Here is a 27,959-nt window from a genome sequence, read left to right on the forward strand (position 1 = left end):
AAGACAGCTGGGGTAGCAACCATTCCCACCTTGACAGTCTGGCACACACTTTCACCAATACATCCTCCCAAAACATGACATCATGTAACAACTTAATATTAAAATACCAGTAAGATGATGACCTTAGTGGACATGACAAGTGAATATCAACAGTAACAATATGGTGATCAGAGAAACCCACAGGAGTAATGTCACACCTTCCAACCCTACAACAGTAGTGATCAGATACATACAACCTGTCTAACCTTCCAACCCTACTACAGTAGTGATCAGATACATATAACCTGTCTAACCTTGCTGCAATGACACAACCTTCATTAACTTTTAGCCATGTGTACTGCCTAACTTTTGCATTCCTTACTCTCCACACATCAGAAAGCTCAAACTCAGTTAATAGACCAGACAGGCAAGTTGCTGACCGCAGATGAGGTTCTTCAGCAGTGCGGTCAACAGTAAAATCTACTGTACAATTCCAGTCCCCCCATAAAACCATGCACCCCTCTTGGTCACACTGTCTTAAGGTTTCCTTTATTTTATCAAATACAGCAATACGCTCTGTACCCTCATTAGGAGCATAAACATTAAAAAACAAATTAAAAAAACATAACATCCACCTTGACCAATAAAACCCATCCCTTGACAATCTCTGTTGTAGATACCACATTCACCCCTTAGCCTGAGGATAACAAAATTGCCACCCCAGCACTGAAATTAGTACCATGACTGAGTACATGCCGCCCCTCCAACCACATACCCCAGTCAACCTCATTAGCCTCATCACTATGTGTCTCCTGTAGAAAAACTACATTAAGCCTTCTCTGTTTTATTACTTCTAATACCCAAGCCCTCTTATTCCTGTCCCTTCCCCCATTAATGTTGAGAGAACCTTTCCTTAGTACCTCCATATAGAAAAGAGAAAGGAAAAGCAGAAGAAACCAAAGAGAAAATAGACACCCTATGAGGCATGACCATTGTTTTAATTTTCTATTAACCTGACCACGTTTCCCACTACCTTTTGCTGCTGTGACAGCAGTAACACATTTCCTCAAGTGAAAACGCTTCTTCACGTTCAACTGGTCGAACCCCACCGTCTTCTGTAACATCACAGCTGACCTCACAAACGTATCAATTTCAAAACAAATCTGCCAATTTGACAGATTTCCTAAAAGTCTGATCCAGTCTGATCCAGGAACCCATTTACCTCCACTAGATTGTAAATTTGAGTCGTGGACCAGCTGCTATCATATCAAGAGAGATCCATATCCTTCTCCTGATCCTCCTCAACTGAGGCGACAGACCACTGACTCCCTTCTACCACATCCCTCTCAATACTCCCCACTTGCACCCAATCACTAGTACCAGGCATCTCCTCCACTACCTGGGAGACTAGCCCCACCTGCACCCCCTCCTGTACCCCAGCACTCATACTGGGCACCTCCTCACCAGCCTGAGGAAATGGCTCTTCAGATCCATCCTTCTACAGCAATATTTTTCTGCTGCATAACATTTCCCTCTGGTACAAGTTGCAACTCTGTGCCCTCAACAGGACAACGAGGACCACCTGCGCACCTCCCTCTGCCTTCTCCCTTTTCGGGCAAGCATGTCGCTTATAGCCAACATCATCACACTCAGAACACCGTTGACTACCTGTACTAGCATGAGCCATATACAATCTGTTGTCATACTTGACCACCACGGCTTTATTCATCCATGACGCATAAGCAACATTCTCATATCCTTACCTTCTCTCCTACGGAGACCAGAAACTCCTCCACAGGGAAGTCGAAGTGACAGGGACGGCGTCCCCATGTGGGTCGCCATCCCCGCCCAAAACCAGGGTAATTTCGACACGAAAAACAATATACTTAATTCTACCACAACAACTAAATCAAAATAATGATAACCTTAATAATGCAGAGGAAGAAAAGAAACGTAAAAGAAAAACCAAGATATCTAACTCTACACAACACTCGCACTCACTCACACAATTCCCAGCATGCACCAAACACGAGAGAGAGAGAGAGAGAGTCTTTTCAAGGTAAGCCCTGGAACTTTATCCAGTTTCTTTCATATCACTCTCTCTTCCCGATCAGTGACCCCTCTTAGAGTAAAGCACCTCACTGGGTCAGGGTAAAGGATGATCCCCGAGCATGGATACATTTCTATGCACATAAACACAGATACAGTAAGATGGTTCCACAGCATGCTATTTCTCTCTTCTCTCTCTCGGTACTTAGATGGATAAGCCTACAGTATGTGACTATGGGCACAGGGACCTCACGTTTTATAGAACGCTTGCTAACCACTTAAATAACTTCACATGGAGAGGTTGTGTTCTTTAACTCAAACCCCCCCCCCAGGTGTCGGATCGTTGTGACTATGTGTTTGTGAACGGGAAGGAGACGAGGGGGAGGATGAGGATAGTGCTCAACTTCACCTACAGCTACCTGAGTGCCCAGTTGGAGATGAGTGTGTGGATGCCCCGCCTCCCTCTGGTCATCGACGTGGCTGACCCCGAGCTCAGCCAGATCAAGGGCTGGAGGGTCCCGGTGGCCGCTGGCAACAAGAGGTATGGTTTTGTTTGTTTACAACTCTCCACATATCGATGTTAGTAGAGCTTTCGTCTCGGTCAATGCTATTTTAAAGCCATAGTACAGAATGGGATGATGCCATGACCTGCCTGAGTTTGGCTTTCATTACATTTTAAAGAAGGATTTAATAAATTGTGAGTTGTACAAAAAATCATCACAAGAGCTACTGGTAGTGACCCACTGCATAGTGACAAAGGATGAAATCAAAGAACATTAAATGTAAGTAGGATTTCACAGAGCTATACCCAGAATCCTAAACCCCTAAACCACAAAATAGTGTTTGTTTACCAGCCTCATAAACTAGAGCTGTGCTGTTCAGACAGATAGATGAATTCATAAATGCAAGCAGTGCAGTAAGTACTATGACAGAGAGGGTACGGAATGGAAATCCCCCAGCTTACCAGCCTTGCCTAATGCATATTACAGAGAGACTCTATAATAATCAACTATAATCACATCACTGTTAGTTACATAAGTGTGTTATGCCCTGTAGATGGGACTGTATAGACTTGCTCTCAGGAAACAGGTCAGTAGGGTCTCTCTCAATACTGAGTGCCGTACCGCTGCCTGGTTCTCACTCAATACACTGACGTGGATGGATGGATTGTGTAGGGTGTTGTTGTTTATCTCTGGAGATATCTTAACATGGTTATGGGTGGTTTCAGAGCCAGCTACCCAAGTCCATTTAACCCTCAGTTATTTTTTGAAGACGTCTGTCAATTCTTGGTTTAAGTATACTTAAGCAATAAGGCCCTAAAGGGTGTGATATATGGCTAATATCGTCTCATATACACACGGGTGGGTGGTTGGGTTGAGCTAATTAGCACCCAGTATCAAAACTACCCGGTTTACACAATTTATAAAATTATGTTTTGTCTTGCATTACTCTGGTCATAGCCATAAATCCCCTGTGTCTCTGTGTGTGTGTGTCTCAGGACCAGCTGGGACAGTGAGGAAGAGGAGGAGATGAGGAAGGGCAGGGGCTGCATGCTACAGTACCAACACACTGTGGTTAGGGTGCTCACACCCTTTGTAGCTGAGCCGTCGGACCCAGCTCCAGGTCCCATGGCAGGGAAAGTGGGGGGGGCTTTGGAGAGTTTCCTGGGGACAGACTGGCAGGTGGATGTCACCAGGCTGGTGCGTTACTCTTTCAGGGTGAGAGACCCAGCTATAGCCAGACTACAGGCAGGGACTGTACTGCAGGGACGCGCTGCAGGGACCACGACACTACAGGTAATGTGTTTGTATGCGTGTGTACATACAATGCCTTCAGAAGGTATTCAAACCCTTGATTTTGTCCACATTTTGGTGTGTTACCGCCTGCCTTTAAAATGGATTCTATTGAGATTTTGTGTCACTGGCCTACACATAATACCCCGTAATGTCGGAGTGGAATTATGTTTGTTTTTAAATTATTACACATTTTATTAAAATGAAAAGCTGAAATGTCCCCGCGCGGGACGGTTGAACCAACGTGCGCTAATGTCATTAGCATGAGGTGAGACTGAAGAGACTGAAAAGATTTGGTATGGGTCCTCAGAGTCTCAAAAGGTTCTACAGCTGCACCGTCGACAGCATCCTGACTGGTTGCATCACTGCCTGGTATGGCAACTGCTCGGCCCCTGGCCGCAAGGCACTACAGAGGGTTGTGCGAATGGCCCAGTCCATCACTGGGGCCAAGCTTCCTGCAATCCAGGACCTTGGTGTCAGAGGAAGGCCGTAAAAATTGTCAAAGACTCCAGCTACCCAAGTCATAGACTGTTCTCTCTGCTACCACACAGCAAGTGGTACCAGAGCACCATGTCTTGGTCCAAGAGGCTTCTAAACAGCCTCTACCCCCAAGCCATAAGACTCCTGAACATCTAATCAAATGGCTACCCAGACTCTTTGCATTGCCCCCCCCCCCTCTCTTTTATACCACTGCTACTCTCTGTTACTATCATCTATGCATAGTCACTTTAATAACTCTACCTACATGTACATATTACCTCAACTAACCGGTGCCCCCTCTCATTGACTCTGTACCAATACCCCCTTGTATATAGTCTCACTATTGTTATTTTACTGCTGCTCATTAATTACATGTTACTTTTATTTCTTATTCCTTTACGCATTTTTTAAAACTGCATTGTTGGTTAGGGGCTCGTAAGTGAGCATTTGTATTTGGCGCATGTGGCTTATACAATTTGATTTGATTTGTAAGTAACAAGAACATTTCCCAGGACATAGACACATCTGATATGGGCAGAAAGCTTAAATTATTGTTAATCTTGCTGCGCTGTCTAGTTTACAGTAGCTATTACAGTGAAATAATAGCTTGCTATTGTTTGATGAGAGTGCACAGTTATGAACTTGAAAATGTATTAATAAACCAATTAGGCACATTTGGGCAGACATGATACCCCATTTTGAACAGAAATACAATGGTGCATTGGATCAGTCTAACACGTTGCACATACACTGCTGCCATCTAGTGTCCAAAATCTAAATTGCGCCAAAGCTGGAATAATACATTGAGGCCTTTCTCTTGCATTTCAAAGATGATACAAAAATATATGTTTTAAATTCTTTGTATCATCTTTTACTAGATCTAATGTATTATATTCTCCTACATTCATTTCACATTTCCACAAACTTCAAAGTATTTCCTTTCAAATGGTGTCAAGAATATGCATATCCTTGCTTCAGGTCCTGAGCTACAGGCAATTAGATTTGGGTATGTCATTTTAGGCGAAAATTGAAAAAAGGGTCCGATCCTATTAACTTGATTTTTGAATGACTACCTCATCTCTGTGCCCAACACATACAATTATCTATAAGGTCCCTCAATGGTGAAGTTATTCATTACAATTTGGATGGTCTATAAATACACCCAGTCACTACAAAAATAGAGACGTCCTTCCTAACTCCGTTGCCAGAGAAGCCAATGGTGATGGATGGATCAACAACATTGTAGTTACTCCACAATACTAACCTAAATGACAGAGTGAAACCAAGGAAGCCTGTATATCAAAAACATATTCCAAAACATGCATACTATTTGCAATAAGGCACCAAAGTAAAACTTCAACATATGTGGCAACTTTATGTCCTGAATACAACGTGTTATGTTTGGGGTAAAAACAACACATCACTGAATACCACTCTTCAGGGTGGTGGCTGCATCATGTTATGGGAATGCTTGTCATCGACAAGAACTAGGGAGTTTTTTTTATCATAAAAAGAAACGTAATAGAGCTAAAGCACAAGCCAAATCCTAGAGGAAACCTGGTACAGTCTGCTTTCTAACAGACACTGGGAGACAAATTCACCTTTCAGCAGGACAATAACCTAAAACCTGAGGCCAAATATACACTGCCGTTGCTTACCAAGACAACATTGAATGTTTCTCAGTGGCCTAATTGAATCTCAATTTGTAATTCGACAAAATGTGGAAAAAGTCAAGGTTTTGAATACTTTCTGAAGGCACTGTATGTGTCTGTTTGTATACTAATGTGTGTGTATGATGTTGCAGGTGATGTCACCTCTGTCTGACTCAATCCTGGCTGAGCGGATGGTCAGGGTGCTGGATGACAAAGTGAGCGTGACAGAGCTGGGAGTGCAGCTGGTGTCTGGCCTCTCTCTGTCCCTCCAGCTCAGCCCAGGGAGTAACAGGGCCATCGTCGCCATGGCTACCACACAGGAAGTCATGCAGAAACCCAAGCAGGTAACTAGCTGTAAAATAAAACCTGTATTAACCTATTATGCTACATATAGAACTTCCAATATAACACTTTTTCCAAAGAAAAAGCCCCAACACATCGAGCCATTCAGAAGCTGGGGCACTGCTAGAAAACTGTACCCTCAAAGACCTTCATAGATATCGGACAGGAAAATTATCAATTTCACAGTTTAACCTGGTGGTCTAGTAGCATATGTTTTGTCCCTGTGATTTCTGTGTGTGTGATTTAATGGTGTCCACAGCTCAGGCCTGTAGTACAGTGGCCACGCTGTGAGTCAGGCAGGGAGCACGCACACAGTTTAACAGCTCACACATTAGCCGGGCAGTATGCCCATTCAAAAACACTTCCCAAACTGTGAGCGGGGAAACCATTAGGCAGTTGTCCATACTTCATAGCCAGCATTATGACAGCCCTGTGCTGCCTTGGGGCCTGGTGAACCGCTAGCTTGACCCAGTCAATACTCAAGCTCTTAGAATGGAGCTCGCGCACATGCCCATTTGTTTCTGTGATGGGCTGTGTTGATGTAAAATTCTGGGCTATGCATAATGTATTTCCCCTCAGAATATAGGCCAGGCCTCTTGCTCTAATCATTCATATCAGTTTACAGCTCTCTGGTTCTATGGTCACTGGACTGACTTGTGGTGGGGGTAATTACCCACATTGCGCCCTCTGGTGGCTATTGTAAACCGTGTTTATTATGCATCTACTGTATATTGATATTGATCCCCTGTGGTTAAATTGAGTTTCAAAGCATGATTTGATAGGACTGTGGTGTGTGGTACAATAGCCGAGCTAATTATAAAGAGATTAACAGAGGCAGTTCTTAGATACCAACAAAAAGATGGATTATCTAAAATGGCAACCCAACCGACGAAACACTGAGGCAGGAAATTAAATAACTGTAGAATTGTGAACCATTGGGTTGCTTGAGGATCCTTTGGTAAGATACAGAATCAGTTCTGCTCCTGATTTACCACCTACTATTATGCATTATCACAAGATCTATTTATGAGAGGGAATATTTGGAAATAAATTGATGAACAAAAGTTGGGGATAATATTGATTCCATTGTTGCATTTTGTCCTATTTTGGATTTCCGTTGTCCTCTCCTGATCCAGTCTGTGTTGTCTCTCCTTAGGAGGCACTGGTCAGCTGCTGGGTCCAGTTCAGTGATGGCTCAGTGACCCCTCTGGACCTCTTCGACCGCAGCGTCTACTCCCTGACTGTGACTTCATGGGACGAGAGAGTGGCAACTGTGCGCCGGACCCCCCAGTCAGCTTTTATGGTGGCGGAGGGTGAGGGTCAGGGGGCGCTGGTGAAGGCAGAGCTGAGGATTTGTGAGGAGTGCCAGAAGTCCAAGAGAAAGAGCAAGCTGGTGGTGGGCAATGGGCTTCTCAGGGTCACTTTCCAGATGGGCAGCAGGCCCGACGGAGGGGACACTGGTGGGGGTGTTGCTGAGTATGGCAATGATGGTTCAGAGTCAGAGGGAGAGCCTAAGCCTGTTGTGACATTACCATGGGAGCCCACAGCAGTCGTGGCATCACAACGAGAGCCTGAGCACATTGTGACCTCACCACAGATTCTAACTGAGGGGGGCGGAGACAGACGCTCGTTCAGGAGCACTGTGCCAGACCTCCAGGAGACCATCATGACTGACGCCACCACATCATCTAGCAGGGCTCAGGAAGTGGCTGGAGGTGGCATCTCTACCATCAGCACCACTACCACCAACACTGACAGTAGTACCACCACCATGGGCAAACCTGGCACTGACAAACCTCTGATGACTGGCAGACCAGGCAGGGATAGAACCCTGGGAAGAGGACAGGGGCTGAGGAGAGACTGGGGAAACCTGGTGGAAGACCCAAACCAGAAGAAAGAGATGCCCAAAGCAGAGGCACCACCCCAGAAAGAGCAGCCCAAACCACCACTGGTGGTGGAGAGTGACCTGGTGAGGACATTTAGAGCCATGTCAGACCTAGAGATCGGTATCTTCGCCCTGGTGGGGGTCTCCGTGGTGGCCATCCTGGCCTTCCTGCTAAACTGCACCTCCTATAACCTCTGCTTCCGGGTCCACAAGACCCCCATCCAGGGCAACCCAGATCCCAACAGCCCTAAGGAGCACAGGAATGACTGGGTGTCGCTGGGGACCACCACAGGTCCCCAAGTCTCCACTCTCAAGCGGGAGAACCACCGCTCAATGGAGTCCAACCGCAGCCTGCAAAGTCACAGCTCCATAGATACCCACCGGGCCCTGGAGAGCAGTCTGAGTATGAGTGCTATCCCAGAGAGGACAGCCACCCTGGGCAGGAGGACCAGCTCCCAGCATGTTTCCGCCCTGGATACCACTGCCCAGCGTTCAGCCACCCTCCTACCCAAGCCCAGCTGCAGCGATCCCCTCCACTCCCCCACCAGCAAGAGGAACCAGGTCCAGTTCACCACCTTCACCACACTGGACATTAAGCACCTGGCTGCCCTGAAGAGGAACGAAGTGGACTTTAACTGGCCCAGTCAGGCTGGGGGAGCTGGGGAGCCTCAGGGGCCCCTACCTGACATGCCATGGCCTGTAGTCAGACCCCTGGGTGAGCCAAAGTGAGATTCCACATGGGTTGCGTGTGTGAGCGTGTGCGTGTGTGTGTGTGTGTGTGTGTGTACGTGTACATGCATTTGTGTGTTCTGAACCTGTTTAAGTGTATAAACTGTGTAGGTAGAGTATACACATAATAGGTGTATGGACACTGTCATTCCATTATATCACACATATTATGTCACACATATTATATCACACACATGACCAAATTACCAAATGAATGACCAGACCTCATTAATATGGGATGGTAAAAAAAATCTATATTTCTACAGATGATTGTTTACACTGTTTAAATGCAGTTTAATAATGTTTCATTTCCTTTCGCTTTTATATATTTGTATGACTCCTCCACAAAATAGCTTCAGATTTCACTTTGTACCAGTTGTTAAGGTAATTGCAATATGAAAGACATTATTTGTAGTTGGTTATATACTTTCCAGCCTTTGTATATTTGTATGATTCCTCAACAGAATAGTTTAAGTGTTTGTACAATTGGTCAGAGAAAATGCAATATTTATGAATATTATTGGAAAATGATTTTATACAGACCACCCTTTTGAATGGACATTTATTCAAATTGTATGTGCCATGCAAACACAGTTCATGGTCATGTAGAGTTTGAATTGAATATTGGCACCAACTAAACAATGAAAATACCTCTGCTACAAGAATTGTCTTGGGGGAAAGAGTTCTTCCATTTGAAAAAAAAAATTATATATATATATATATATAATCTTGTCCTCAACACAGAGCAATATATTTTAAAAGAGTGGATTATTTCATGTGTAAATGAAGACGAATGGTGCTCTGTCTGTGCAATGATGTTTTGATGTTCAATTCCTATGAGATTAACCAATAAATTACTGAATGAAGGACCAAATGGATGGTTTGGGAGCAGAATTTCATCAGTATTGTCTTCCACCATTATTCCTTTTCATTTAAAATAATGTGATTATTTTTTATATTCAAAACACATAATAATGGGTGAAGTTGTCCAAAATATACTTTGTTTATTACTATAAAAGACAATGGAAATTGTGAGATTCCCTGAGCTTTGGTTTGCCTCTGGATGTCATGTGGCATACAGTACAATATGTCAGTGGCATCACAAGAGTAGGTCTTGCTGCAGAGGTCCCCTCCTCTATGTGGCCTGTGAAATGAAGGAACTTTTCACTCCACTTTGATACAAAGTGATTTTCATAGCAGGTTAGGTGGGCATTTTCGCTAACTCTTTTCCTAACCTTAACCTGATCTCCTAACCTGCTACATTAATTATCCTAACCTGTTGCGTAAATTCTCCTAGCCTGTTACGAAAAAGTCACTTTTCTATTGAAGTGGCATAAAAAAGTGTTTCCCGTAAACTGAAGTCACCCACTGAATGAGGTCCATTTTGAGTGATAGGAGTAAGTGAGAGAGAGTGAATGAGTGAGTGAGAGAGAGAGAAAGACGACAAGAGAGAGATCTCCCTTTTGCTTATTGCGATAGCGCCAACACACTTCTGAGGAAATGCTGTTTGATATCTTCTGCCGAGGCACACAAGTGATAACTCCCTGGCTCCCGCTCTATGGTGTAACCGTGGCGACACATCTCTAAATTACATTTCAACAGTAAAAAAAACCTGTACAAGCTTAAACTAACCCAGATAATCTGATGTGCTGATGCGCTGAACCTCAAACTGACAGCAGAGGATTTGACAGCATGTGTCATTTCCTTCTGCTGTAGAGGGGGACGGATTTGAAGTGTTGATAAAGGCTATTTAATACATTTTCCCAAAATTCTCTCCCTTTACACATCCAGCATGTTTGCTATGTGGGCAGACTCTCCCCTTCAGACAGTTTATCTTTCTTACAGGAGCTGGAGAGTTAAATACACTTTCACCTGCGACAGCTCCCGTGAATCTCTGCAGTGTTTCTGACCACAAAATGACTGTAATAATAGAGATTAACATCAACTGACATTAATGTGTAAAGGCAAATATAAAAAATAATACCAACTTTATATATGTAGATCAGCTTCAGTATTGCAGATAGATTGTAGCTACCATCAATGTAATTGTCTGCATCATTTCTAATCGACAATATATTTTTTTGTAAATACACTACCGTTCAAAAGTTTAGCGTCACTTAGAAATTGCCTTGTTATCGAAAAAAAAAAAAAATGTTGTCCATTGAAATAACTTTAAATTGATCAGATATACAGTGTAGACAGCTAATCCAAGTTTATAATTTTAAAAAGCTAATTGATCATTAGAAAACTTTTCTGCAATTATGTTAGCACAGCTGAAAACTGTTGTTCTGATTAAAGAAGCAATAAAACGGGTCTTTAGGCTAGTTGAGTATCTGGAGCATCAGCACTTGTGTGTTTTTATTACAGGCTCAAAATGGCCAGAAACAAATAACTTTCTTCTGAAACTCGTCATTCTCTTATTGTTCATGAAATAGTACCCGCAAAACAATACCCGCAAAACACCAGTCTCAATGTCAACAGTGAAGAGGCGACACCAGGATGCTGGCCTGACACTGGACAGAGGAACTCTGCCTAGAAGGCCAGTATGCCGGAGTTGCCTTTTCACTGTTGACGTTAAGACTGGTGTTTTACTGGTACTATTTAATGAAGCTGCCAGTTGAGGAATTGTGAGGAGTCTGTTTCTCAAACTAGACACTCTAATGTGCTTGTCCTCTCGCTCAGTTGTGCACTGGGGCCTCCCACTCCTCTATCTATTCTGGTTAGAGCCCGTTTGCGCTGTTCTGTGAAGGGAGTAGTACACAGCGTTGTACAGAACTTCAGTTTCTTGGCAATTTCTCACATGGAATAGCCTTCATTTCTATCACAATGTGCCATTGGAACACAGGAGTGATGGTTGCTGATAATGGGCCTCTGTACGCCTATGTAGATTTTTTTTTTTAAACAAGCTAATCCAGCTACCATAGTCATTTACAAAATTAACAATGTCTACACTGCTTTTCTCTCAAAAACAAGTACATTTCTAAGTGAAACAGTAGTGTGTATAAATATATATACAGTACCAGTCAAAAGTTTGGACACACCTACACACCTAGGTTTTCTTTATTTGTACTATTTTCTACATTGTAGAATAATAGTGAAGAACTATGAAATAACACATACAGTTTAGAGAGAATGATTTATTTCAGCTTTAATTTCTTTCATCGCATTCTCAGTGGGTCAAAAGTTTACATACACTCAATTAGTATATGGTAGCATTGCTTTTCAATTGTTTAACTTGGGTCAAACGTTTTGGGAAGCCTTCCACAAGCTTCCCCAATAAGTTGGGTGAATTTTAGCCCATTCCTCCTGACAGAGCTGGTGTAACTGAGTCCGGTTTGCAGGCCTCCTTGCTCGCACACACTTTTTCAGTTCTGCCCACACATTTTCTACATGCTTGGGGTCATTATCCAATTAGAAGACCCATTTGCGACCAAGTTTTAACTTCCTGACTGATGTCTTGAGATGTTGCTTCAATATATCCACATAATTTTCCTTCCTCATGAGGCCATCTATTATGAAGTGCACCAGTCCCTCCTGCAGCAAAGCACCCCCACAACATAATGCTGCCACCTCCATGCTTCACGATTGGGATGGTGTTCTTCGACTTGCAAGCATCCCTCTTTTTCCTCCAAACATAACGATGGTCATTATTGCCAAACAGTTCTATTTCTGTTTCATCAGACCAGAGGACATTTCTCCAAAAAGTGCAATCTTTGTCCCCATGTGTAATCTTTGTCCCCCGTAGTCTGGCTTTTTTATGGCGGTTTTAGAGCAGTGGCTTCTTCCTTGCTAAGCGGCCTTTCAGCTTATGTCGATATAGGACTCGTTTTACTGTGGATATAGATACTTTTGTACCTGTTTCCTCCAGCATCTTCACACGGTCCTATCGCTGTTGATCTGAGATTGATTTTCACTGTTCACATCAAAGTACGTTCATCTCTCGGAGAGAGAACGTGTCTCCTTCCTGAGCGGTATGACTGCTGCGTGGTCCCAAGGTGTTTATACGTGTACTATTGTTTGTACAGATGAACGTGGTACCTTCAGGCATTTGCAAATTGCTCCCAAGGATGAACCAGACTTGTGGAGGTCTACAATTTATTTTCTGTGGTCTTGGCTGACTTCTTTTGATTTTCCCATGATGTTAAGCAAAGACAAACACATCCACAGGTACACCTCCAATTGACTCAAATGATGTAAATTAGCCTAGCAGAAGCTTTAAAGCCATGACATCCAGCAGAGAAGGTGAATGGATGATCTCAGCATCTGTGGTTCCCATCATGAAGCACGGAGGTGTGATGGTGTGGGGGTGCTTTGCTGGTGACACTCTGTGATTTATTTAGATTAAGGCACATTTAACTAGCAAGGCTACCACAGCATTCTGCAGTGATACGGCATCCCATCTAGTTTTGGCTTAGACCCACTATCATTTGTTTTTCAACAGAACAATGACCCAAAACACACTTCCAGGCTGTGTAAGGGCTATTTGACCAAGAAGAAGAGTGATGGTCCACAAATGCCTTACCTTAACCCAATTGAGATGGTTTGGGATGAGTTGGACCGCAGAGTGAAGGAAAACCAGCCAATAAGTGCTTAGCATATGTGGGAAATCCTTCAAGACTGTTGGAAAAGCATTCCTCACGAAGCTGGTTGAGAGAATGCCAAGAGTGTGCAACACTGTCATCAAGGCAAAGGTTGGCTACTTTGAAGAATCTCAAATTTAAAATATATTTTGATTTGTTTAACACTTTTTTGGTTACCACATTATTCCATATGTGTTATTTCATAGTTTTCATGTCTTCACTATTATTCTATAAAGAGTTTTGACTCATACTGAATAGTGTACGTTATACTTGACATTTTATTTTCCCAAATCGGATAGGCATTTTCAAATGTATAAAAAGGAAAGGTAGTTGAGACATTTGTCTAGATAAAAAATATTTGGGCTTGGCAAGCACTTTGCGTTTCCTGTTTGTCATTCATGAACAACAGAGAGGAAGGACAATCTCCCTACATCTGCAGTATCATTACATTGGCCCATTAATCTGGAGCATCAGCTTCCCTATTGACAGATTGAAGGGATTGGGGTCGTTATGTTGGGCTGGGATTAGTGTGCATTAGTGGACCCTCTCTATGGCACATGCCCTTTAATGTGGGCCAGAGAAGACAAGGTTGCTTACTTGTTGCTATGTTAACAACACTACCCTGGGTCATATTCATCACGCTCAATCGGGCAAATGCTGTCAAACTGAAATTGAGTAGGAGTGTGTCACGTCCTGACCTTAGTTCCATTTTTATGTCTATGTCTATTTTAGGTTGGTCAGGGCGTGAGTTTGGGTGGGCAGTCTATGTTTTGTTCTATGTTTGTATTTCTATGTGTTTGGCCTGGTATGGTTCCCAATCAGAGGCAGCTGTCAATCGTTGTCTCTGATTGAGAACCATACTTAGGCAGCCTGTTTTCGCCCTTGAGTTGTGGGTACTTATTTTCTGTTTAGTGTGAGTACCTGACAGAACTGTTGCGTTTTGTTCTACTTTTGTTTTTGTTTCAGTGTTCCGGTTATAATAAACAACATGGACACTTGCCACGCTGCGCATTGGTCCGGTATTTCCTACTCCTCCTCCTCAGAAGAGGAGGAGAATCGTTACAGAGCGCTCGTGTACTGGACAGGTTTGGATGGTGCCATCTCGTTTTGAACGTGACTGCTCCCGATTTTCCATACTAGATGGAATGTTATTCTAATATTGTCTTTTCTACTAATGATATACAGTGCCTCTAACCTTATGCTTGTTCTTTCATGTAGGCTACAGTATTTCATTGAATCCTCTGATATGCTACTGTTGAAGGAAGTTTATATATGAGTGGTGTTAAATAGAAAGGATATTGCCCCAGATACTGTTTAAGTCTTCAGATGAATAAGAAAATTCACTAATAGTGAAGGGATGCAGTGTGCAATGGCAGTTCTGCCTGCTGCTTCATTAACTCACAAAAGGCAGGCATCAACAGATCTCCCTGGTGCACTTGCCGTAACACATCTCGCAGATCTCACTGATCAACAGTCTCCCATTTCACTCATTGATACGCAACGATAATGTCAGTCTGTAAAGCAGGGCAGGTTAACTATGGAGCACGGTGAGGAAGAACACAAATGAAACAGTGGCAGATGAAAATAAACCAGGCCAGTAGAGCATAGTAGCCAAGTCGACAGACATCTGGAAAACAGAGGAAGCGAGAGAGAGAAAGCGAGAGGGAGAAGTTGAAAGCGAGAGGGAGAAGTTGGAAGCAAGAGAGAGAGGTTAGATATGGAGAGAGAGGACACAATAAAACGAGATGATTAAGCCCACAACAGCCTGTGTATAATGAGGTAGTCAGTCAAGCCTGTGATGAGGACCTGAGTGGGACCACACAGTCAATGCCCCAAGGGCCCCTGGGACAGACGCTCTCAGGTCAGGGGGCAGCTGGAGCAGAACAAACAAGAACATCCATTTTTCCTCTCTCTGCGGAACCCGAACCGGCCAATCAATACCCTAGCCTGAGGGGCTGGATTGTGACTGAAAATGTTTTTAGGGAGAGTGAGAGCTCTCACATGTATAGAACGTTTCTGAGGAAGAAGATCTAAACTGCTGGCAGAAACAGTGCATATTTGTTTTGTACCATAAATGTCTTCAGCAGTCTAAATGTATAAGATTATCACTCCATGATTACAGTGTCTTCAGAAAGTATTCACACCCCTTGACTTTTTCCACATTTATGTTACAGCCTGAATTTAAAATGGATTAAATTGAGATTTTCTGTCACTGACCTACACACAGCAACCCATAATGTCAAAGTAGAATTATGTTTTTAGACGTTAGAAATGTCTTGAGTCAATAAGTATTCAAGACTAAATAAATGAGTCACAAAATAAGTTGCATGGACTTTGTGTGCAATAATAGTTTTTAACATTATTTTTAAATGACTCATCTCTGTACCCCACACATACAATTGTCTGTAAGGTCCCTCGGTCGAGCAGTGAATTTCAAACACAGATTCAGCCACAAAGACCAGGGAGGTATTAAAATGCCTCGCAAAGAAGTGCAGTTATTGGTAGAAATAAATAAATAAATATGCAGACATATCCCTTTGAGCATGGTGAAGTTATAAATTACACTTTGGATGGTGTAGCAATAAGCCCAGTCACCACAAAGATACAGGAGTCATTCCTAACCTCAGTTGCAAGGGAGAAGAAGGAAACCGCTCAGGGATTTCACCGTGAGGCCAACAGTTACAGAGTGTAACAGCTGTGATAGGACAAAACTGAGGATGGCCCAACAACATTGTAGTTATTCCACAATACTAACCTAAATGACAGAGTGAAAAGAAGGAAGCCTGTACAAAATAAAAAATATTCCAAAACATGCATCCTGTTTGCAATAAGGCACTAAAGTAGAACTGCAAAACATTTGGCAAAGAAATTAACTTTATGTCCTGAATACAAAGTGTTATGTTTGGGGCAAATCCAACACAACACATTACTGAGTACCACTCTTCATATTTTCAAGCATGGTGGTGGCTGCCTCTTGTTATGGGTATGCTCGTCATCGGCAAGGACTAGGGAGACATTTAGGATAAAAAATAAATGGAATAGAGCTAAGCACAGGCAAAATCCCATAGAAGAAAACCTGGTTCAGTCTGCTTTCCAAAAGACACAGAGACACATTCCCCAGGACAGCATGACAATTCAGTAGGACAATAACCTAAAACCTGTCGTGACGTTGCTATCGTTAATGTGATGACATGCCATTTATTGAATAATTAACTATGTTTATTATTATGTGATTCAATGAGTCATGTAACAATTAACTCAGTAACCTGGGGCACGACGGGAAACTGATAGAGACATACCCCAAGCGACTTACAGCTGTAATCGCAGCAAAAGGTGGCGCTACAAAGTATTAACTTAAGGGGGCTGAATAATTTTGAAAAAGTTTGAAATATCCAATAAATGTCGTTCCACTTCATGATTGTGTCCCACTTGTTGTTGATTCTTCACAAAAAAATACAGTTTTATATCTTTATGTTTGAAGCCTGAAATGTGGCAAAAGGTTGCAAAGTTCAAGGGGGCCGAATACTTTCGCAAGGCACTGTATTAACTCAGGGGTGTGAATACTTATGTAAATGAGATATTTCTGTATTTAATTTTCAATAAATGTGCAAAAATGTCTAAAAACATGTTTTCACAAAAAAAAAGATTTAATCCATTTTGATTTCAGGCTGTAATACAACGAAATGTGGAAAAAGTCAAGGGGTATACTTTCTGAAGGCACTGTATATTAGTACAGGGGGTACATTCTAGATCCTCTATTGATAAACCTGTAGGATAAATTTACTCTACCGTATACCAGTGCAAAGTTACTTTTTGATGAATCATCTTGACTGTACACTGAGTTTATTAGGTACACCACCCCATTCGCGAACATGGTTCGCTCCCACAGACAGTGAGTCATGTGTCCGTGGCTTGCTATAAAAAAGCAGGCAGACAGGCATCGAGGCATTCAGTTAGTGTTCAATTTTGTGTATTATTAGGATCCCCATTAGCTGTTGCAAAAGCAGCAGCTATTCTTCCTGGGGTCACACACAAACCGTGAAACATGACATAATACAGAACATTAAGAGACAAGAACAGCTCAACTACATCAATAAAAATGTAAGGGCACACGTATTCTACATATCAATACATACACACAAACTATCTAGGTCAAATAGGGGAGAGGAGGTGTGCCATAAGGTGTTGCTTTATCTGGGGGGTTTTTTAAACCGGGGTTGCTATTCATTTGAGCAACATGAGATTGAAGTTCGAAGCAATAGTGGCTCTATATAACACTGTACACTTTCTTGAATTTGTTCTGCATTTGGGGATTGTGAAAAAAACACTGGTGGCTTGTCTGGTGGAGTAAGTGTGTGTGTGTGTGTGTCAGAGCTGTGTGTAAGTTGACTATGTAGACCATTTGGAATTTTCACACTGTTTCTTACAAATAGAAGAAGTGACAGTGAGTCTCTCCTCAACTCTTAGCCAAGGGAGACTGGCATGTATAGTATTTATATCAGCCCTCTGATTAGAATGAAGAGCAAGACATGCCGCTCTCTTCTGGTCCAGCTGCAGATTAACTAGGTCTTTCCTTGCAGCACTCGACCAAACGACTGGACAATAATCAAGATAAGACAAAACTAGAGCCTACAGGACTTGCTTTTTGGAGTGTGGTGTCAAAAAAGCAGAGCATCTCTTTATTACAGACAGACCTCTCCCCATTTTACAAACATTGAATATATGTGACCCGATTCAGGAAACTAGGCATATGTCGCAAGTCCCGACTTCACAGGAGAACTGTTTGAACGTAAAAAATATTATTTTATCAAAATGCGTTTTTTTGGCAGAAATGCCTTCTCGTACATGTGAACTTTCATGTGCCTTAATATCAAACTTGTATGCCATCTGTAAATACGATTTTTAAATTTAAATTACGAGCCTAGTTGGTTTAGACACAGAAAAAGCGAGCAACCTTCCCGATAGCCATGATTGGCTGAGACAATGAGTGGGCTGGACATGTCGAGAGATGAGTTTGGATTGGTCTACCATATAGCATGCGTCTGTCTATTGGAGCTGGTCAGTATGTTTAGGTAAACGCATCAAACGCGGCTTTAAAAAACATGTGTTGTGTAGTAAAACTACATAAACCTAATGTCAAGTTAAAGTGTACACTTAGCTAGCTAACGTTAGCTGGCTGGCTCGCTAGCTAACGTTATGTGTATGCTCTCCACTTTCTGGAGGACCGAGTTTTGAAATCAGTGGAATTCAAGTATGATAGCTAAGGAGATGTCGAGCCAGTCAGCTAACGTTAGCTAGCTAACAGTACACTTTAACTTGACATTAGGTCCAAGGGGTCCTTGGGATATGTTACCTCCTCCTAACTGGAGGTGTTACCAATGCCTTGCCGAGCTCCTCGAGAAATATCTGTCTCATCTGGAGCTTCCCCCTGTTCCAATCTGGTTTCAACTCCATCCAGATGACAATCGCATTGTACGCTGTGATGTCCAAGATGTTGAAGAATATCACAAGTGGCCAGTGTAGGGTTCTTCTGTTGCAGCTGTAGCCAGTCACCAGCTTCTCTAAATTATCCATCCCTCCTTTTGTGGCATAGTAATCCATTATGATTTTTTGTTTTTGATGTTCCTGGCCAAAGATTTTCCTATCCCTATGCAGAGTACTCATGAGTACCACATTACCACAAAATTTTTTACCACAGGACCACAAAAAAGTGATATACTTGGCATGATGATTCCTTGCTGTCCCCAGTCCACCTGGCCGTGCTGCTGCTCCAGTTTAAACTGTTCTGCCTGTGGCTATGGAACCCTGACCTGTTCACCGGACGTGCTACCTGTCCCAGACCTGCTGTTTTCAACTCTCTAGAGAGAGAAGGAGCGGTAGAGATACTCTTAATGATCGGCTATGAAAAGCCAACTGACATTTACTCCTGAGGTGCTGACTTGTTGCATCCTTGACAACTACTGTGATTATTATTATTTGACCATGCTGGTCATTTATGAACATTTGAACATCTTGGCCATGTTCTGTTATAATCTCCACCCGGCACAGCCAGAAGAGGACTGGCCACCCCTCATAGCCTGGTTCCTCTCTAGGTTTCTTCCTAGGTTTTGGCCTTTCCAGGGAGTTTTTCCTAGCCACCGTGCTTCTACACCTGCATTGCTTGCTGTTTGGGGTTTTAGGCTGAGTTTCTGTACAGCACTTTGAGATATCAGCTGATGTAAGAAGGGCTATATAAATACATTTGATTTGATTTGATTTATTGCATGTGATGTTGTAGCCACATAGTCCCTGTGTCAAGTCCAGGACAACCCGCATCTCTTGGTTCGTCTCAGGGGCTCCTCCGTCTGGCTTCCCCGTATACACTTGCAAGTTCCACGTATATGATGAAGCAGCATCACAGGCAGCCCAGATCTTGATTATTTTGAGGATTTAGATGGTATTTACTGCCTGAATGGGCAGCGTCCCTTAAATGGCATTAGCCGCTAATCAACAGTAGCGTTGGGCCCAGGGTTGTACAACAGGGAAAGACGGTCGACCTACTTGTCCCACACTGACCTGATTGCAGCTAGCTTGGCTCTCTGCTGCCGAGCTGGTTTGGTGTCTCGTTTATCAAACTGAATAATCCTTGAAACAATGTGGAAGTCTTCCAGAGAAATTGTTGCACAGAAAAGTTATCTGCCAGTTTCTGCATCCCACAGGGATTCTGTGGATTCCCCATTGGATCTGAAAACACCAGCAAGGATAAGAACGTGTGCATGTAATTGAGTGTGGTCCATCTCCAAAAACAAACCTTTCCCTTCATTGAGTGCAGTCCAGAATGATTTTCTGGATGGTGTCTGGGAGGAACAGTTCAAAAGTAGACTTTATGTCCTGCACATAAGTAACTGCTATCTGCATCGGCCCTGGTTACATCCTTACCACAATATGAAAGAGAGGTTGAGCAGGCTAGTAATAGGGGTTCCAACAATTTCGGCTGATAATTTTAGAAAGAGAGGGTCCAGATTGTCTAGCCCTGCTGATTTGTAGGGGTCCAGATTTTGCAGCTCTTTCAGAACATTGGCTATCTAGATTTGGGTGAAGGAGAAATGAATGGGGGAGGCTTGGGAAAGTTGCTGTGAGATGTGCAGGGCTGTTGACCAGGGTAGGGGTGGCCAGGTGGAAAGCATGGCCAGCAGTAGAGAAATGCTTCTTGAAATTCTCAATATTTGTTGATTTATCGGTGGTGACAGTGTTTCCTTGCCTCAGTGCAGTGGGCAGCTGGGAGGAGGTGCTCTTATTCTCCATAGACTTTACAGTGTTCCAGAACTTTTTGGAATTAGTGCTGCAGGATGCAAATTTCTGTTTGAAAAAGCTAGCCTTTGCTTTCCTAACTGCCTATGTATATTAGTTCCTAACTTCCCAGAACAGTTGCACATCACGGGGGCAATTTGATGCTGATGCCGTACTGCTCAGGATGTTTTTGTGCTGGTCAAGGGCAGTCAGGTCTGGAGTGAACCATTGGCTTAATGGCGCCGGAGGAGATGGCTGCCGTTTTACAGTCTCCTAACCAATTGTGTTATTATGTGGGGTTTTTTGCGATATTTGTAAATTATTTTGTGCAAAACGTTTCTACAACCATATCTTATGGCAGAAAAGAGCTTCTAGATATCAGGACAGCGATCACTCACCTCGGATTAGACAAAGAGCTTCTGAATATCAGGACAGCGATCACTCACCTCGGATTAGACAAAGATTTCTTCAACAACAACAACAACAAGCAGGACTCACATGATATTCTCCAAACACCGCGCAGGGGAGACATCCCAATTATTTGCATAAGGAAGCGATGCAGAGGAAGTAGAGCCGGATGCCTCGACCGGATCCGCAGAAGGCGAGTAGGAAAGCTGCCGTTACCGTCAATATTACTCGCCAACGTGCAATCATTGGACAATAAACTAGACGAGGTACGATCACGATATCCCACCAACGGGACATCAGAAACTGTAATATCCTATGTTTCACGGAATCGTGGCTGAATGACGACATGGATATTCAGCTAGCGGGATGCACACTGCACTAGCAAGATAGAACAGCACACTCCGGTAAGACAAGGGGGGGAGGTCTGTGCATATTTGTAAACAACCGCGGGTGCACGAAATCTAAGGAAGCCTCTAGATTTTGCTCGCCTGAAGTAGAGTACCACTACTTGCCCAGAGAGTTCTCAGCTATACTTTTTGTGGCTGTTTATTTCCCACCACAATGCGGGCAATAAGACCTCACTCAGTCAGCTGTATAAGGAAATAAGCAAACAGGAAAACACTCACCCAGAGGCGGCTCTCCTAGGGGCCGGAGACTTTAATGCCGGTAAACTTAAATCAGTTCTACCAAATCTCTATCAACATTTTAAATGTGCAACCAGAGGGAAAAAAATTCTAGATCACCTGTACTCCACACACAGAGACGCGTACAAAGGTCTCCCTCGCCCTCCATTTGGTAAATCCAATGTAAACTCTATTCTCCTGATTCCTGCATACAAGAAAAAATGAAAGCAGGAAGCACCAGTGACTCGGTCTATAAAAAAATGGTCAGATGAAGCAGATGCTAAACTCCAGGACTGTTTTGCTATCACAGACTGGAACATGTTCCGGGATTCTTCCAATGACATTGAGGAATACACCACATCAGTCACTGGCTTTATCAATAAGTGCATTGAGGATGTCGTCCCCACAATGACTGTACGTACATACCCCAACCAGAAAAAATGGATTACAGGCAACATTCGCACTGAGCTAAAGGGTAGAGCTGCCGCTTTCAAGGTGCGGGACTCTAACCTGGAGGCTTACAGGAAATCCCGCTATGCCCTGCGACGAACCATCAAACAGGCAAAGTGTCAATACAGGGCTAAGATTGAATCATACTACACCGGCTCCAACACTCGTCGGATGTGGCAGAGCATGCAAACTATTACAGACTACAAAGGGAAGCACAGCCGCGAGCTGCCCAGTGACACGAGCCTACCAGACGAGCTAAATCACTTTTATGCTTGCTTCGAGGCAAGCAACACTGAGGCATGCATAAGAGCATCAGCTGTTCCGGACGACTGGGTGATCACGCTCTCCATAGCCGACGTGAGTAAGATGTTTAAACAGGTTAACATACACAAGGCTGCGGGGCCAGACGGATTACCAGGACGTGTCCTCCGGGCATGTGCTGACAAACTGGCAGGTGTCTTCACTGACATTTTCAACATGTCCCTGATTGAGTCTGTAATACCAACATGCTTCAAGCAGACCACCATAGTCCCTGTGCCCAAGAGCACAAAGGCAACCTGCCTAAATAACTACAGACCCGTACGTACCACTCACGTCTGTAGCCATGAAGTGCTTTGAAAGTCTGGTAATGGCTCACATCAACACCATTATCCCAGAAACCCTAGACCCACAACAATTTGCATACCACCCAAACAGATCCACAGATGATACAATCTCTATTGCACTCCACACTGCCCTTTCCCACCTGGAGAAAAGGAACACCTATGTGAGAATGCTATTCATTGATTATAGCTCAGCGTTCAACACCATCGTATCCTCAAAGCTCATCACTAAGCTAAGGAGCCTGGAACTAAACACCTCCCTCTGCAACTTCATCCTGGACTTCCTGACGGGCCACCCCCAGGTGGTGAGGGTAGGTAGCAACACATCTACCACACTGATCCTCAACACTGGAGCTCCCCAGGGGTGCGTGCTCAGTCCCCTCCTGTACTCCCTGTTCACCCATGACTGCATGGCCAGGCATGAGTCCAACACCATCATTAAGTTTGCAGACGACACAACAGTGGTAGGCCTGATCACCGACAACGACGAGACAACCTATAGGGAGGAGGTCAGAGACATGGCAAGGTGGTGCCAGAATAACAACCTATCCCTCAACGTATCCAAGACTAAGGAGATGATTGTGGACTACAGAAAAAGGAGCCCCGAGCACGTCCCCATTCTCATTGACGGGGCTGTAATGGAGCAGGTTGAGAGCATCAAATTCCTTGGTGTTCACATCACCAACAAACTAGAATGGTCCAAACACACCAAGACAGTCGTGAAGACAGTCGTGACAAAGCCTATTCCCCCTCAGGAAACTAAAAAGATTTGCCATGGGTCCTGAGATCCTCAAAAGGATCTTCTACAGCTGCAACATTGAGAGCATCCTGACCGGTTGCATCACTGCCTGGTACGGCAATTGCTCGGCCTCTGACCACAAGGCACTTCAGAGGGTAGTGCGTACGGCCCAATACATCACTGGGGCTGAGCTGCCTGCCATCCAGGACCTCTACACCAGGCAGTGTCAGAGGAAGGCCCTAAACATTGTCAAAGACCCCAGCCACCCCAGTCATAGACTGTTCTCTCTACTACCGCATGGCAAGTGGTACCAGAGTGCCAAGTCTAGGACAAAACAGCTTCTCAACAGTTTTTACCCCCAAGCCATAAGACTTCTGAACAGGTAACCAATGGTTTCCCAGACTATTTGCATTGTGTGCCCCCCCAACCCCTCTTTTACGCTGCTGCTACTCTCTGTTTATCTTATATGCATAGTCACTTTAACTATACATTCATGTACATACTACCTCAATTGGCCCGACCAACCAGTGCTCCCGCACATTGGCTAACTGGGCTATCTGCATTGTGTCCCACCTCCCGCAAACCCCTCCTTTTACGCTACTGCTATGCATAGTCACTTTAACCATATCTACATGTACATACTACCTCAATAAGCCTGACTAACCGGTGTCTGTATATAGCCTTGCTACTCTTATTTTCAAATGTATTTTAACTGTTGTGTTATTTCTTTACTTACTTACCACCACCACAAAAGGAGAATGTCAAGAATCGTGCAAGCTAACAGGCGGACCACAAACAGGCAAAAAATGGTACTGTACAACAGTGGTGTGCAGAACAGCATCTCGGAATGCCCAACTTGTCAGCCCTTGTCATGAATGGGTTATTGCAGCAGACGACCACACCTTGTTCCAATCCTATCAGCTAAAAACAAGATGTGGCTCCAGTGGGCACACAATCACCATTACTGGACAATTGAGGAGTGGAAAAACATTGCCTGGTCCAACGAATCCTGGTTCATGCTGATGGCAGAGTCAGGATTTGGTGTAAGCAGCATAAGTCCATGGTCACATCATGCCTGGTGTCAACGGTACAGGATGGTGGCGATGGTGCAAGGGTGTGGGGAATGTTTCTCCTGGCACTCGTTAGGTCCTGCAATTGAGCAAGGTTTGAATGCCACACTCGTGATTTGTTGGGTGTTGTCTGTCTGAAGAAGACCCTCTCTGGAACAATTCTTTCTCCTTTCGAAATATCCAAGAGAATCCGACTTTCTCCCCAGACCTTGTGCCGTCGTTCTAACGCTGTTCCAATGTCTAGGTTTCCGAGACTGAACAATGTAGGATCATCACGCTTCATTACAACTGTTCTGCTGTACGATGACTGTTTTGCTTCCAGAGATATGTAATACATTACATTCAATACATTAAAGTAATAACTGCAATTGCACATTAAGTGACAGCGTCTATGGTTGTGACGTAGCTGTTTTATACTGGCACCAGGCCAAGAAGATTTGGATCATGCATTTAGAACATTGTGCTGTACTTCACCATTCGGGATTTTGAAAAAACATATACTATTTTATTATATACAGTGCTGGTGGGTGGAATATAGTGAATTATTGGTACCAGACTAGAAGTAACATGTATTTATATAGCCAGCTAAATGTTCCGGCATAAGTAGCAGCCTAAAATATGTTTATTTCTAATGGAAAAGTTACATTCATTCCAGAAATATGGAGGAACTAGTCTGGGTCTGCAGTTATTTTTCACTTAGCTTCAGATCTAAAGAGCACAGGAAGGTGTGTGTGTATGTTTGTGTGCATTTGTGTTTGCGTGTTTTTGTATAAGTATAAGAATGAAAGCAGCAAAAACATACTGGCCTGTCAATACGAGAAACACATGGAGTGTGAGTGTAATGAACACGAGGGGAGACAAAGAGCTGTTTTATTGCAAAGGATCACAGGAGAAGGCAGGTAGATGGGTCCAGGGGAAGGCAGAAGGTCATGCACAAGGTTTCAAAAGATAACAGCAAATCCGATAGGTTAAAGTACATGCAGGGAATAGGCAAAAGGCGTTGTTAGTGAGGCAGGCAAAAACTATCATACACGGGAGGAGTAAATCATGGGAAAACCAGCACTCAGCACCGTGTGTCACAAAACAAACAATACCTCACAGTCATGGGGTGCAAATAACTGAACTAAATAGTGTGGGATAATGACATACAGGTGTGTGAAGAGGTGATTAGAATTCAGGTGATTGGGATCTAGGTGTTTCAGAGTGTGAGCTGGAAAGTGAGCTGCGTTCAGGGGATCTACGTGTTTGAGGGTGTGAGTTGGAAGCAGACGTTACAGTGAGGAGGACTCCGGTAGAGAAGCTGGATTTTTTTTGTCTTTTTTCAGCAGAGGAACATTGTCAGTATCAGCCAACCCCATTTCTTTAGAGAACTGCTCCTGTATTACATGTAGTAAGCAGATTGTGTGTTCTCTATCCCTTTGATCTCTGACAACTGTTATTTTTCTTCTCTCTACCTCCCTCTCTCCTTCCCTCGCAGTACAGTCTGCTGTCATCCATGCTGAGGCCCCGAACACTCTTTCTCTATCACTCACTCCTTCCTCTCTTCTTTTTCTCTCCCACTCCCTATTGCTCTCTTTTCCCTTCGGATTTCAGAAATGTGTCAACACTGTATTTTCTGTCATTTTTGTATTTTTGGGTATTAGGACTTTCAACCTTCTTTGAAAAAAATTGTACTGGAAGTATGACGTAATAGGTAAAACAGATGGAACAGCTCTCTCTCCCTCATATGTACATTTGACTTTTTAAAATTTTATTGAACATTTATGTCATTTAGTAGAGACTCATATCCAGAGACTTTCATACTTTTTTGTACTTTTTTATGTATATACAAAGAAGTACACGATCGATGCGCTTTCCACGGTCCTGAACCGACAGTGCATTACTCTTAATACTTTCCCTCTCCCTTTCGCTCTCTCTCATCCTCCTTCCTTCTCTCTCTCATCCTCCTTCCTACTCTCTCTCTCTCTCTCTGATCCTCCTTCCTTCTCTCTCTCTCTGATCCTCCTTCCTTCTCTCTCTCTCTCTCGCTCTCTCTCATGCTCCTTACCTCTCTCTCTCATCCTCCTCCGCTCGCTCTCTCTCTCATCCTCCTTCCCCCTCTCTCTCTCTCTCTCTCTCTCTCTCATCCTTCCCTCTCTCTCTCTCTCATCCTCCTTCCTTCTCTCTCTCTCTCTCATCCTCCGTACTTCTCTCCCTCTCTGATCCTCCTTCCTCCTCTCTCTCTCTGATCCTCCTTCCTTCTCTCTCTCTCTCTCTCTCTCTCTCTCTCATCCTCCTCTCTCTTTCTCTCTCTCTCTCTCTCTCTCTCTCATCCTTCTTCCCTCCTTCCCTCTCTCTCTCTCATCCTCCTTCCCTCTCTCTCTCATCCTCCTTCCCTCTCTCTCTCTCTCTCATCCTCCTTCCCTCTCTCTCTCTCTCTCTCTCTCTCTCTCATCCTCCTTCCCTCTCTCTCTCTCTCTCTCTCTGATCCTCCTTCCTTCTCTCTCTCTCTCTCGCTCTCTCTCATGCTCCTTACCTCTCTCTCTCATCCTCCTCCGCTCGCTCTCTCTCTCATCCTCCTTCCCTCTCTCTCTCTCTCTCTCTCTCTCTCTCTCTCCCTTCCCTCTCTCTCTCTCTCATCCTCCTTCCTTCTCTCTCTCTCTCTCATCCTCCTTACTTCTCTCTCTCTCTGATCCTCCTTCCTCCTCTCTCTCTCATCCTCCTTCCTTCTCTCTCTCTCTCTCTCTCTCTCTCTCATCCTCCTCTCTCTTTCTCTCTCTCTCTCTCTCTCTCTCTCTCATCCTCCTTCCCTCCTTCCCTCTCTCTCTCTCATCCTCCTTCCCTCTCTCTCTCATCCTCCTTCTCTCTCTCTCTCTCTCATCCTCCTTCCCTCTCTCTCTCTCTCTCTCTCTCTCTCATCCTCCTTCCCTCTCTCTCTCTCTCTCTCTCATCCTCCTTCCCTCTCTCTCTCTGATCCTCCTTCCTCCTCTCTCTCTCTGATCCTCCTCTCTCTCTCTCTCTCTCATCCTCCTCTCTCTTTTTTCTCTCTCTCTCTCTCTCTCTCTCTCTCTCTCATCCTCCTTCCCTCCTTCCCTCTCTCTCTCATCCTCCTTCCCCTCTCTCTCTCTCTCTCATCCTCCTTCCCTCTCTCTCTCTCCCTCTCTCTCTCATTCAGGTTAGCAGCATTCAGAAGGGAGAAACAACACCAGCAATGCCACAAATTAGGCAAGGTGTTGGGATGCTGTCACATGAAACGAGACTGTGCACGCTTGTGTGTGTGTGTTGGGGAGGTGAAGAGGGAGAGGGGGAGCCCTTTTAAGTAATGTTGTC

General features: G+C 43.9%; 1 protein-coding gene across 1 annotated transcript in view; it reads left to right on the top strand.

The window, feature by feature from the left end:
• LOC112230942 (transmembrane protein 132D) overlaps positions 1–9,789 on the top strand; it is a 52,510-nt gene extending 42,721 nt beyond the window's left edge. The window contains exons 6-9 of the mRNA XM_024397365.1: positions 2,361–2,569; positions 3,527–3,824; positions 6,106–6,297; positions 7,452–9,789. Coding sequence (XP_024253133.1) covers positions 2,361–2,569; positions 3,527–3,824; positions 6,106–6,297; positions 7,452–8,909 — 2,157 coding nt within the window. The 3' untranslated portion in view covers positions 8,910–9,789. The remainder of the gene's footprint in view (positions 1–2,360; positions 2,570–3,526; positions 3,825–6,105; positions 6,298–7,451) is intronic.
• Positions 9,790–27,959: the final 18,170 nt, after the last annotated feature.

This window comes from Oncorhynchus tshawytscha, linkage group LG33 (assembly GCF_018296145.1).
Source record: "Oncorhynchus tshawytscha isolate Ot180627B linkage group LG33, Otsh_v2.0, whole genome shotgun sequence".
In the NCBI taxonomy this organism is placed as follows: Eukaryota; Metazoa; Chordata; class Actinopteri; order Salmoniformes; family Salmonidae; genus Oncorhynchus; species Oncorhynchus tshawytscha.